The 14,297-nt window shown below is 35.4% G+C and overlaps 1 protein-coding gene across 13 annotated transcripts in view; it reads right to left on the bottom strand.

Moving 5' to 3' along the window:
* Window positions 1–285: 285 nt before the first annotated feature.
* ADGRL2 (adhesion G protein-coupled receptor L2) overlaps window positions 286–14,297 on the bottom strand; it is a 155,504-nt gene continuing 141,492 nt past the window's right edge. For 2 of the 13 annotated variants that reach the window (XM_077785411.1, XM_077785413.1), the window contains 6 exons: window positions 14,021–14,065; window positions 12,859–13,027; window positions 9,014–9,142; window positions 8,500–8,596; window positions 5,712–5,840; window positions 286–2,353 (listed from right to left, as the gene is read on the bottom strand). In XM_077785411.1, the coding sequence (XP_077641537.1) occupies window positions 1,599–2,353; window positions 5,712–5,840; window positions 8,500–8,596; window positions 9,014–9,142; window positions 12,859–13,027; window positions 14,021–14,065 (1,324 nt within the window). In that variant the 3' untranslated portion in view covers window positions 286–1,598. Of the gene's footprint in view, window positions 2,354–3,044; window positions 3,098–4,882; window positions 4,901–5,711; window positions 5,841–8,499; window positions 8,597–9,013; window positions 9,143–12,858; window positions 13,028–13,706; window positions 13,734–14,020; window positions 14,066–14,297 lie in introns of all 13 variants that reach the window. The other 11 variants (XM_021527199.2, XM_021527217.2, XM_077785409.1 and 8 more) reach the window with 10 other exon arrangements.

Below are 14,297 nucleotides of genomic sequence, written 5' to 3'. Positions count from 1 at the left end.
CTTATTTTTAATTTCAGTGCAGATGCCTACTTAAAAGTTATGCAAATATATGAATTTACAGTACATTTTCCTAATGACCCTGCTATATCTGGGTTTGAGCCTACTCAATCTTGACAAAAGAAAAGTAAAGATGACCTGTCTTCTGTAGAGCTATAGACAGTTTCTGTTGAATTCTCGACATTTAAATCATGAAATGTAAAGATGCCATTCTAGGCAGGACACATCTGGGTTGAAGGAATGCTGATGCCAATTATGCTTTGTACATAATAATGCACATTTTACCTATTTGGAAAAAAATTCACATTTATTTACTGTCAAACAGGTGTTAAACTTTACACTGGGTATTAGTGGTGGGCTCATTATTAACAGGTTTACACAAAGGGATGAAAAAAGCAGAATTTTGTTGAAACAATTTACATTTCATTTGATTTTTTATCATAAAATAAATTAATTACTAAATATAGGCAGAAGGAATATGGAAGAGTTATAGTTCTGTTTTATTTATTTTTTTAAAGGACAGGCACCTTTCATTCACGAGAAAGCTTGTGAGAAGTGTCCAGTGTCCCCTTTACCCCTTACCACCCAACCCTGATTAAAGAATGAACAGGGAATTGAGTTACAATCTTTGTTAGCTACACCAAATTTGTGCAAGGCTTGGCATAATTGGCTTCTAAAACAACTTTCTCTCCAAATTATGTTTTTTTGGCAATAAAAATTCAAAACTTAATAAAAACTAACTTGTCAAAGCAGAACACTGTTTACAGTGAAAAAATAAGTGAAAACAGGTAGAACTTGTATTTTAAACAAACTATCGTACTATGAACAGTGTAAGAAAAACAGCTTGTAACATATGTGCAACCAAGAGCTTTTCACAATATTTTCTTCAAACTCTTTAAAATTATTTTTAATGACAATTATATTTCAGTTGGACACAAATGTATTTATTTTACCCTAGCAATAGAACAAAATATAATTTCTTTAGCCATTTTTTCATGAGAACGGTTCATTGTACAATTGAGGAAATATATGAAATAAGGCCTGTGGCTTGATTGCTAGTGGTTAGACATGTATTCAATCTTTGCCCTAATGGAAAAGATTTGCAGTGAATTGCAAATTGATGCAGAATATCTCTCCTGCTTTTGCAAGTCTTGTCAGGAACAGTAAAGTACAGTAAATTTGTCCCACAGGATTTTAAAGCCTACGCCTTGTATATAATACAATGTAGGCCTAGGAAAAAAAAAATGGTGCAGCCATATTTACAAATTTAGTTCACAAACTGCTGCAGTAAAATGGCTGGAAAGTGTTTATTTCTCTTTTTTTTCACAATTTTGTTAAATTCAGCAGCAGAAGATATCGTAAATACCTTGTTGGTATTTCTTTTCTTTGTAACAAATAATTCATTTTAGTATACTCTGTGTATATACAAAGTTTTTGTTTTATAAAAATTCACAGAACTGCGAGGTCCAGTCATCCCTGTTACTGGAGAACCACAGGGTCAACAGAATTGTCTCTTCGAGCAGATATGAGGGAGCCTGCACGGGGCCAATTAAGTCTTTTTAATACTTGAACGTGACCTTTAATATTTCTTTGCTACACTATTAAAGGCTTGTCACTAGTTGCATTTGTCCTTCTCTAACATCTCCTTCTGGAATACATCCTTCTTTGTTAATGGGAATGATATAGCCGTCGCTATTACCCCTGCTGATTTGATAGTACATCTGAAGCTGATGGCCAGCCCCTAGGTTTGGCATGCTCTTGTAGTAAATGTCCTCATTTTCACTCCTCCTGGAAGGAGAGAGGTCTTCTTCAACGTCGGGGCTGCTCTCTGGATAGGGAGAGTCTCTGAGGTTGGGCATGCTCGTGTAAAGAGAGTCTCTGTTGGGGGACTGGAGGTGGTCGTCAGCCTCGGCCGTCAGCTGTGAGACGTAGCTGTCAGTTCCCTCGGGCTTCACTTTCTTCTGGGGCTGGTACAGAAGGGAGTGAGTCCGCTGAGGGATGAGGGGGGCCTCCAGCTCTTTGTGGTGGAGCTCCAGCCCGGGGGTGTCACTGTGCATCAAAGATGAGGCGTCTGCCACGATGGCGTCATCTTCGCTACTGCTCCCGCCGATCACGGCCTTGGCTGGCAGCGCCCGCTCCAGGTTGTGGTTCTTGCTGCTGCCCCGCAGGTTGTTGTGCACTAACTCTGAAATGATCATTTTCTCAAAAGCTGTATCATTCAGGCTTAGTCCACAGTCTACAACTTGCACGCTGTCGTTATAGTCTCCGTTGCGCAGTGAGTAGCTGTTGTTGAAATTACCATTTAGCGGTAGAGTATCCATGGCACTTGTATCCCTGGCATTGTTCAGTGAATGTCCTGAAATTGAAAAAGACAGCTCTGGTTATTGCCCGACATGTTTTTATCACCTGTTTGTTTTTTTTTTTTTCTTTTTCTTTTTAACAAAGTTCTTTAATGTAGTTCAGGACAAAGTTGTACTTGGAAGTAAAACTTGAGAAAAGTTAGGTTATTGAACATTCCCAAATGTAAACATTTGCACACCTTATAGGAAAGATGCATTCTAAAAATAGTAACGTGTAATTTCTGTGGGGAATAGTGGCATTTGAATTTCTTAATTTAGTGTCAATTATGTGACTTTTCCACAAGGAACTGTTCACTCCATGCCCTTGCATATGTAATGCAAAGCAATTCATTTGGAAACATCTATGTTTTGAAGTGCATCACCATGATTTAGAAAAAGAAAATTAACAGAATTTGTCCTAAACAACACTAAATTAAAAAGGAATTAGATCACAGACATAACTGAAGGTAAATGTACAACATAAACCCACATAACTGGCAAGCAACTACTTTAACAACATTTCTAATATTTTTTCCTGGTTTTTTTTGGTTTTTTTTTTTTTTGAGATGAAGTAAAGAAAAGAATGAAAAAAAATGGATAAATACAAAGAATTTATGTTAAACAAGGACAGCCATCTTTCACACTACAGGGACCAGGGCCCACAAGCACCATCCAACAACACGATAGACAGCAGGTGGAATGACTCACTTTGGACAACTCACATCATGTCTGTCTGCTCAGGCTATCTGGCCTAAGAGTAGCTGATATATAAAAGAAAGTAAAATGATTTATTGTAACATGATGAAGAATAACTGAGCTTCTCAGCAACTTAGTCAGAGCAAGGGTTCAGCAAATTAGATTACTAAGCAATAACAGCTTTTCTTTTCCCATTTAATGTAATTTTTTGCACTAATATTCTGTCTGCCAACAAAGGCCCCAGGTTCCTAAAGGTCAAAGTTTGCCTGCAGTCTGCATCAGTCACAGTGACAGCACTGAATGAACCAGAATAGTTAATTAAGAGCTAGGCCCACAGTTACCATGGGCATGGAAGTCAAATGCAGAAATGTTAGGAATTTCTGTAAGTATGGGTCACAGAAATTAAACCAAAGAATAAATATTAGTTGTGGAATGGGAAGAGGAAATCAGCCATGGCTGATATCTCATAGCTGTTGAGGGAATGACAGATTGGGTAAGTCTGCTGAAAACATGAAAAGGAGTTTAAGAGGGGGGGGGGGAAATGAAGTCTTATGATGATTAAAGTCTTTATGCTTTGGGTTTTGGCATTTTTTTCTGAGAACTTGATAAAGAAAATGTTTTCCTATAGACACAAAGACATGTAAACTATGACAGCACAGTGCTTCCCAAGCAAAGCAAAAAAAAAAAAGAAAAAAAACCGAAAAAAAAAAGAAAAAAAAACTCTGCAAGAAATTAAACAGTCTGAACCATGGAAATCAGATGGTTAGAGCATTCCTAGAAAAGCACTTTATCTACAGATATGTCTGGAAGTAAAGAAAGAATGAAGTGACTTTACTGAAATGAGACTGACCACTGTGAGGCTGCTGCATAATATGCAAGGCTTGGAGGAGTATAAGGGAAAAGTTTTTTGGAAAAGATTTTACATTTTTGTTTTTTGTGGATTTCTTTTTTCATAATTAAAGCTGCAGCTTATCCTAGAAAATTCAATATTCTCTGGAAATATTGTTTTCAATTAAAAAGAGATTGCATTTTCTCATGAAAAGATTTTTGTCTTCAACTTTAAAAAACAGAATAATCATTTCCAAATAAATTCTGAGCAATTTGCAAGTCGTTTTGCATTTGTGTTATTGCTAACTCTTCTCCATGTGTACTGATTTTAACAGTGATGAGGGTTGTTTGAAAGGCCTCTTTAAGCTTTGATTAAACAACTATGTGGTTTTGCAATTTCATGTATGTTCCAAGATTTTTCTTGCAATGGATTTAGCTGTGCAGAACATATGGCATTTATAAAAGTAGACAACACATGGACCACATGCTGGATTCATTTCCCTCATGAAAGTGATTTAATTCTGTAATTTTAATTTTCTTTTCCTCTGCTAAAGAGATATCAAAATATATCTGATAATCCAAAATGAGTTTTCTATGATATACTGCAGAGTTAAGCATTCTAGAATATATTCAAATTGGTTTGATGAAGCAAATTTTGTTGCCCATGATCAGGTAATTAATTTGAAATCTTTCATAGCCTGTAGCAAGATTACTGTAGGAATGTAAAAATATAAGTAAATTGTTAAGCATTTTGGCATGACACTGCTTTGGTTTTAAACAGCAAATTATTTCAGCATTGCATAACTTGTGTTACCAATAGGGTTTGCTACAGACCTCATGTTGTTTCCCAAAAAGCAGTTTGCAAGTACTTTTTGAATGTGGAAACATTTTATTTGCAAATTGTGAACCACTTGCCCGCTGAGTCTACTTCATGACCGCTAGTTATGTTTTAATTGTGCCCATTAAAAATCATGCTGAAAAAATTTACATTTGATAGGCAAAGTTAAGTTTTACTCCCATACTTGTCTCTCTGTAGGTTGCTAGAGGAAAGCATAAGGAAAGTAAGAAAACAAGAGAATGAAAATAGAAACTACAGTTCAGTTAAAAAGGAGACTTGAAATAAAAACTGGAAACAAGGTTTTATGAACTCTTTTTCAAAGATTTATCACTCTATTTACACTAAAGTGATCTTAGGACTCATCAAAACAGTATCTGCAAGATATTTACTGATGAACTGCAATATCGTTAAAAAAAGCAAGTAGATAATGTAACAACAAAATGTTAGGTAAATGATGACACCCTTTATTCCTACAGAACTAAACTTTTCTAACTGTTAATCTCAAGATTTTCCTACAGGAAAATGGTCTCCCATAAAGCTGCACTATACTATAGTTCAGGTCTGTTTGACTGGATACAATTTTCTACACCGGGGTATCCAAAGGCGTCAAGATGCCTTGCACTGCTTTAGCATCTCATCCATTCCATAAGCAGGGTTTTCTCAGCAAGCTTTAGAGTCAACCTTATATTGCAGAGACATGATACCTCTAAGTGATATATATCTTGAAGATGGGCTCTCGGACCATGTGGTGTCAGTCCTTTAATAGTATATTAAGATTTATGCCACCTGTGTTAAAAACATGGATAATTATTGGTAAATACTGTTAGGGCAAAGGCATTACTATAATATAGTGCAGTTTTACAAGCTGACATTGGCAACACTGCATTTCTTGAATTTATTTCAGAAATTCAGACTGTACGGCTGGGGTATTGCAACTTCAGTTTCTATCTAGGGAAAAGAGGGAATTTGGAGTGAGCCAAGAAAAGCAGTTTATTCAGGAAGTATAAGCACACCTGGTGAGTTAAACACAGGAGCTGAAGGGGCATTACATACAACTGTTTCTGCGAGCAATGTGTTATAGGGGTTGTTAGTGCCGTGTGGTCGAAGAAGAGGGTTTGTTAGTAGGTAATTGCCAGTCATTCCTAAAGCAAAAGAAACAGAAAAAAAAATTGTCAGTTGCTTAATTTTAGCCTGACAGTTTCAATAAAGAGTAATTTTTATTCATCATGAATCAGGTAGGATTTCTAAAATGTAATTCAGCTGAAAATTTCTGGATGTATTTGAGCTATGCATTGGAAATGGGAGCAGGAAAATACAGTTAGATTCCAGTAACTCACAGGTGCTGTCCAAATCCCCAAAGTAAACATCTAGTGAAAGTGGTATTTACTAATGTATACAAAATCACTGTTACACAAGAGCAGCAATTAAATGTTTAGAGATCAAGGTAGTACATAAAGCTATTAGGACTTTAAAAATGATCATAGGAAACACTTCTGTCCAGAATTGACAGAACTGAATTTCTCAAACTGAAATGTATTGAAAAACCTCTTATGACAGGATCAGAGATGTTACTCACTTTACTAAAAACACAGATAGTGGAAAGGAATTGCTGGTTTCAAACAGACAGTGGATGACAAATTGCAAGAAGCATATCTTAGTATATGCAAAAGTATGCATGCTGAGGGGAAAGCAAAATATTTGCTCTAAGAAATCAGAGCATTCACATTTTCTCCTGGGACATTCATGCTGCAAACGTATCTGCCAGGTTTTAAAAAAGAATTCCTTGAACGACAAATTTCTTGAAACTATCAGTTTACAAACAATGTAAGACAAAGAACAGACATGAATAGACTCTTTTAAACTGTTGTAAACTCAAATTTGCATGTTAATGCAACACCATTTAAACACTCTCAGAATAATCAGATAAAAAAACAGCATATTTTGAGAAATTATTAAAAAGTCAATTAATCTCTGACTTCTAGCTACTACAAGAAAAATGTCATGATTTAAAAATTAATTTAAACATTTCAATAAGATAAAATTCAAGTTTCTTTTTTATTACTTTGCAAAGCAGTACATCAGGATCAGTGTATTACACACCCAAGAACAATTAGACAGCTATATTTTTATAGTATAAATATTTTTATTTGGCAAGGAATGATATATATTCCAAATATTAATGCTTTTGTACTTTCAGAGCTACTTAGTAGCAGAAATGAGCAGAAATTTCTTACACTCAGAGAATTATGGTCTGACTATGCTAATCTTATTTGAAAGTTTGTATTAGTGATCAACTAAAAAAATGATCATAGCTTTTTTCCATTGTAAAGTTCTTCTTAGTAGAAATAATAACTGAAATACATTTTGCTTGTTTTTTTAAATTTTGCATATTATATTTAATTTTGGTTAGAATAATTACATGTAATTTATAGCTATGATTTTTTTCAATCCAAATTCCTTTGTCACAAGGAAAAAAAGCTTAATTAAAAGCCTGATTTTTATTTTAATGGAAAAATGACACTTGTCATTAATTATAAAACAACCCTTATACGTATGTATCACTGACATAGTGACAAAATCATAACTGAATAGAGTTGATACCAATATTTCTAATCCTGGCAGAACATCTCCAGTGACTTGAGTCTGGAACTTGAAACAGGGAGAAACTCTGTTCAACACTGAATTAACTAATAGTGCAGCACAGTTAGAGCAAACCTCAGGAGGCAAAGACAACAAATTAGGGTAAATATCAAATTTTATGTGCTTATAATTTTGGAATTTTAGTAAGACACTGAAGGGGACATGAAAAATATACATTTCCTACCTAGGAGAAGTTACTTAATTATGATTTTTACCAGAAAAACATGCAGGATTCATAAGAGGGGGGATGGGAGGAGCAGCAAGACACACAGGTCTATGTACCAAATAGCAAAAGGAGAATAATGCATTCTGATACCTTTTGCTTTGCAAACACCACAGTTTTTACTTCCAAAATTAATGTAAATACACGTCCCTGCTATCAAATCCTGAATTTGAATTTTTTGCTTGAAATTTCTGAGTTGAGCAGGAACTGGTTGCAGTGAGCCAGGGCTCCCTGCTCTTCATTGAAGGATTGGGTTGAAGAACAGGTTTCAAACCTGGCTTGCACAGAGCAGTCCTCCCTCCACTGCTGGCTCAAACTGCCTCCAAGACACAGTGGGAAGGGAGAAAGGAGGAACAATCTGCCTTGGTTAACACCCTTGTTTTCTGTCTGGATATGAGAATGAGGTTAAGATTTCAAAGTCTATATGAGATGAGAAGTTTTGAGTTTTGACCTCTCTGCCTGAAAATCTGGATTCTACCCCATGTTACAGATATGATGCTCTTTGAAATGGAAAAGATAAATGCTTTACAGACATCTTTTGCATAGAAATCATATCAATTAGATTTCACTGGGAAAATTTCTGCACCTAAAAATCAGTCAAATATGCATTAAAATGTTACTGCACTCATATTTCTATTTCAGATTTAACCTATAAAGGTTAGGAAAGATTTAAAATTATGATCTTGCTTTTAAGCTAAATTATTGATGACACTAATTTAAATACATTCCCATGAACTGAAGAATTCAACTTCTATAGCAGGGGCCAGTTAAGGGAACATGGTTTTCAAAATGCTGGTGGATAACTTTAAAACTCTGCTTTTAGAGAACACTTGTTCCAGATTTTTTTTTAATATTCTTATCAATTGTCCTGTGTTAAATTATATAAAATTTGTAATAAATTTATGGATTCTAAAACTGAAATGTTCCCAGTGACTGACCTTGATTAAGTGTTGAAGTGCTGTTGATGTCACCTGAGATAAAAGATGATTCCGATTGTTTTCTCACAGTGTCATTCCACATCCTCCTTATCCGACTCTGTTAACACAAAGCAGTGAGACAAAAGCATAGTAGATTATAAAAAGATTTTTTCCTATTCATGTGGTATTATCTAGGATATTTGTGCTTATTTTAGCCTAAAGTAAACAATTTTTCTAGCACATAATGAAAATTCCTTATTTTTTTAATTAAAACTCTAATTTATTAAACTTTATTTCAATGAAACATGATGGTATAAACCTTCCTATAAATCAGTCCCTAATTACAAGAAAAAATAACATATTTGTATTAGACCAAAGTAACTGTTTAAGAAGAAATAATTCTACAATGCAGAGGTATGCATTTACCATGTAAATGACAATAATGAGAAGACAATTAGTCTTTCTGATTGGAAGATATCTCAGTAGGCTTTTCATAAATAAGGTAATTAAAAGATGCTGTCAAAATCTTTGTTACCTGAGTGCCAGAGGAATAGCGAGCACTGGTTCTCGTGGTTGATGCCTTCACTGAACTGTGGGGACTCTCTGTTGGGAGTCCTCCACAGCAGTAGGAATGTCGGAAGCATTTCCCATATTCCTTACGTACCTGGGGGGGGAAAGAAATTGCTTAGCACACAAAATAGTTTTAAATAGCTGCAGGTAAAAACACATGAACCTTGCATTGAAACTACTCACTTTTCAAGCAAATAGATAATTCTTGTCTGTTGAATTGCTGGCTGTTAGCAAACCCACATATTTCTTACTACTCGGTGGCAGTATTAGCAGCTACCCAGGAGTTTTGAACCAATTATTTCCAAGGTATACACACACTTCTTAGAGATGTCTCTGAATAATCATTACCGACTTGATTATAGAATTGTTTCTATTTCATTTTCATATCGTAGATTAAGATAGTTAAGGTTACCTGAATTGAATGCTGGCTGAAAAATGTGGTTTTTATAAGAGCTTTTGGTGCAGAAAGTACAGCAAGCCTGTATTCCCATCCTAGCAGGCAAGAAGGGCTTGAGCACTGCTCAGTACTAGCCCTTACACAATGATTTCCAATACTGAGTGTAAAATTTCCAATGCCTGTAAAGGAATTTTCTTACTCTGTGTAGCTCATCCAGCTGCTGCTTCAGATGGCCACACCTGCCCAGCACAACAGAGCTCACAAACAGCACTGCCCCCCTCCAGGCACAGCCCCAGCTATGCTGGGGGAGCCACTTGCCAGTGTTCCAGTGTCACTTTTTGAACCATAAAGGCTGGGAAAGAAGCACCTTTCACTTTTAGGACCAAAACATAAAATTTTAATTCCTGTCTTTGTTGAATCTAGAAATTTGAATATACCCATGTTTATGATTTGGGTTTTTTTTTTGTTTTTTTTTTTTCCCTGACAGAGCTGCAAAACTAATTAATGACTTCAGGATTTAGGCTACATTTATCCACTTTTTGTTTCCAGTGACCTGCTGGAAACTTTAGTTTTGTTATGTGTGATAACAATTGCCAAAAAAGTAATCAGGATAATTTTACAGAGCAGTTAATTCTCTTATATTCCATGACTGCTTCACTCTATTTTTGGATAAGAGAAGAGTGTGTGCACATCTTGGCAGCAAGACTGCACCAGTGAAAGGACACAGTGGATAGAATTTGAATAGATGTGTAAATCTAAACTCATAAATCTTCCACCAGATTACATAGGAACTTAAGTGTCTCTTCTACATCAATGAGACTCATGAGTTTCTGTGAAAAGAGGGATTTCAGCTTATCTGGAAATTCTGCCTGACCTATGAATATATAAGACAGGAAGTTATGTGTATGTAAAAAGGGGAGAGGAGAAAATGCAAAAAATTAATTGTGTGGATTTAAATATGTAATGTGCTGTTTTTTACAGGAGTTTTACTGAAAGAATACATACTGTGCTGTTTCTATAAATCAAAGGATGAAAAAAAGTTGAATAATTTGTACTTTAACTTCAAGCTATAAATCACAAGGATGAAGAAAAGTTGAATAATTTGTACTTTAACTTCAAGCTAGGCACAATAATTCAGCTTTTTATAAAAGTACATAGTATATATTTTCAGTCAACCCCTATCTACATCAGCATAAAAGACATGTAAAGAAATGAAAACAGAAATGAAACAACTTAGAATTATAATTTTTAACCCTGGAAAACATAAGTCTATATACATCATCACTAGATGGTGTAACACCTAAGAAAATACATTCCTGAACACTAATGGATATTAAATACTCTAAGCCACTACACAGTAGAGAGAATAGCAATCAAAACTGTATTTTTACCCAAATACCACCCTCCAGGGTTGGCTTTGCCTAATGCCTGTATTGCAGTGAATGTACATTATCTGCCAGGACTGCGCATTCCACTGTCATTATTTCTAAATTATAGCTTGTTGGAAACTGATGGAAGCAACAGCAATATCATCTCGTCAGAACTGGAAACATAATAGTTTTCACTTCCACAATTCTATTTCTCTGTTCAATTTAGTGACCAAGTAATAATAACAGAATAAAAAGACTACATTAGCTATGCAGACAGAGCATAGGACAATATCCAGTCAAAGGCAGTGACACTTAAAAATCTTAAATGGCAGCTTTAACATTCTTTCAGGTATAAATCTTATTGCTCTAGGTTATGTTTTTTTCACACTTGACTGGTATTTTAATATTGCTTTTTGCTGACTCCACTTTATATAGAAACAATGCACAGCTGTAAAAAGAAATAAAAAAGGAATCTGTTTCTGATTTTCAAGTCCAATAAAAATAGTAAAAGGGGAAACATTATATGAAACCCTAACGTAGAAAATATTTGCATTTTGGGAATGTTTGCATTTTCTTCCCTACCTTCTTCTCTTAGGCTCAATCCCCTAAGTGTGCTTTTGGACTCTCCAAACGAGTATTGAGTGTCATTCATCTAGGTAAAATTCTGTTTACTAGACCTTTTCCTAAAACACCTCTGAATGCCATTGTCTACACAAAATTTAAGAGATGTTGGTAATGTTAGAGCTGGTACAGTTGAGAACATGAGCATAGGACTTTTGTATTTAAGCAACACTTCATCCAATGGTCTGAAACCATTATGAACCAGTATAAATATCAGTTAATTATGTCTCTGGTGAGCTAATTATAATAGAAGTTAATAATTGCTAGGTCTCCAGCCTAACATTGGTAAAAATATTTGGAATCTAAATACTGGAAATTGGGTATTTCCAAATGTAGGACATACTGCATGTTAAGTTTGTTAGGGTGTGATTTTTTGATGTTCACCCTTTCTCTCAGCTCTCATTGCTTTTATTTGTCCTGACTTCTAACAAAGGCTTTCAGCATTTTTAATGCACTCTTCATTAAAACACCTCTAAAGCATCCTTGGAAGCAATTTCCACGCTCTGGGGAAGAGAAGGGGTGCAGGGAACCCGAAAAAGGGTCCCACAGAGCTGCGCCCTTCACTTTCCTTCTCTCCTGCTTGCTTCTCTGTCCCCTTCAAGCTTTCTCTCTGTCTCCATCTGTCTCTCTTTGTCTCTCCCTCCTTCCAGTTCATTCGGGACCCTTCTGCTTTCATCCAGTGAAAGGGAGCAGAACTAATTTAGCTCATCCCACTTGTGAGGGAGGCTCCAGTGAAGCTACTGGGATTTCTGGGGGAGGGAACTTGAAAAAAAGTATTAATGCTGGCATCTTTCCCATCTTCAGAAAACTTAATGATAGCAGCTGTCTAGCATTAATTACTACTTTTTTCTAAGGTGTGTTAAAGTTCCTAATAAAATTAATTTTTACATCCCACTTAATTTTGTAATGAATGAGCACACATAGTACAATCCCTGCCTATCACCCATAGCTTTATCTAGCAGCTTAACGGGATCACAGGAAAGGTACTCTTCCTTGATCTAAGAAAAAGAGAACATTTCCAGGCTGATATGGGCTGATATCATAACTGATCCTTTGTTTGCAGCACTGCAGTGAAGGCAGGACTTGTTTCATGTGGACATAAAATTTTTGGCTGTGAGTCCAGGCTAATATATACCACATTACCAGTGTTAAACTTTTACATTTTCTTCACAAAACCTTCAAACTTTTCAAGCCCAAGTTGGAAATGCTGCATCCATGTTAAACCTGTCTGGGTCACAGAGCAGATACACGACTCCCAATAGCACATACAGCAAGAACTCTACTGGAATTCTAGTCCCCTCCTTAAACTACTTCAAAATACTCCAGTTCTTCAAATTGTTAATTTTATCTCTATTTTTAAAGAATTTTGTGTGGCATTTCTAAGGAGTTAGGGAACATTTATCTGTGGTTTTGGTAACTTACTTTCTTTTGAAGGGCACAATGAAAGATGAAAATAAACATTCCTTGGAAAGCATTAAATACTGTGAAGAGATATGTCATCACAACGGTCCCCTCATTTATAAACAGCAGACCAAATGACCATGTTAGGCCAAGGAGACACAGGAGAGCAAATGCACCCAGGACCCAGGATCTGTAAAAGAAAATTAATTTTAGTAACATTACTTATGAGAATATACTTCGCCAAATCCAATATTAACATTTCAGTTCCTGCAGTTGACTTTTACTAGTTTTACATTCAAATGTAAAAATTCCTTGGGTTTAACCTTTTATCTATTAAAGAAAGAACAATTCCATTCAGTACTCTTAGACTCCAATAAAAACAGCAAGAGTAGATATAACCTTTGTCTTTCTCAAAAACAGCACAAGATGTCAAAACTATTTTGAAATGCGTATTTTGATATGCAGAAGTATAGCACAAGCCTCAGCTACCCCATTGCTTTATCTGCTTTTAGAGAAGAGATTGATAAATCTGGCTTAGCCACTAATCACACCATAGATTTTAAACAGTGGTGCTGCCATATGACACCAAATAATGTAACACAAATGCACAAAGGTTAAACAGCAGATTAAAAGCCTAGAGCCCAAATCATTAATGCTTCGATAAACTCGGCTAAACTGAAGCTAGAGGATGTAACTTCCGCATGAAGAAACCCTGCTGAAATGCGACAAAAATATGGATATTGCTTTACAGAACAATCTAAAAAAGATTCCATCATGAATAGGTTAAGGAAAAGGAAGTAGTGAACAGCACAGAATGAAAGGGAAAGGGAATTTAGTCAGTGAATTCCACATCTAACTAATGATCTTACTTGATAAATGGCTTATTATCTTCATAGCTAGAAAGCATTATAAGCAGAAAAGAGAAACAAAATTATTAGACAGAATTTAAACAGAAATTAATAAGAGCATTTTTAATTGTCTATAAAAATTAGTCAAAATTAGGAAATTCAAAATGCAGAGGCAAGCAATTTAAAAGTATAAAGGCATGTAATAGTTTAAAAGTCTTTAGCAAATCAGGTATCTCAAAAATAGTTAATTAAAATTAAGGGAAATCCACAATATGACCGAGTTTGTAAAGTTAAAATTCATGCTAGAAGTTTGTTAATGTAGGGTTCTATCTTACCCAGGTAAGTCCGTATTATAGTAGCCATCACAAACACGGTAATTACTGGTGTGGATGAGAAGACAGAAAGAGGAAAAGGAAGAAAAGAGAGAGATGCTAAAGATTAGCTCTCTCTCTCTCCTCATGCAACATGCAATGAAGCTGATACTGACCTATCTAGAACATCTAGTTCACAATGTTATCCTTACAAAGTCTCCCTTTGCCATTTCCAACCTTCAAAGCAGATCTATAAGACCCTTTCACATCCAACCCTCAGTGTTAGAAAGTGGCACCATCC

This window comes from Lonchura striata, chromosome 9 (genome assembly GCF_046129695.1).
Source record: "Lonchura striata isolate bLonStr1 chromosome 9, bLonStr1.mat, whole genome shotgun sequence".
In the NCBI taxonomy this organism is placed as follows: Eukaryota; Metazoa; Chordata; class Aves; order Passeriformes; family Estrildidae; genus Lonchura; species Lonchura striata.
This window is presented reverse-complemented; position numbering and strand designations above follow the sequence as displayed.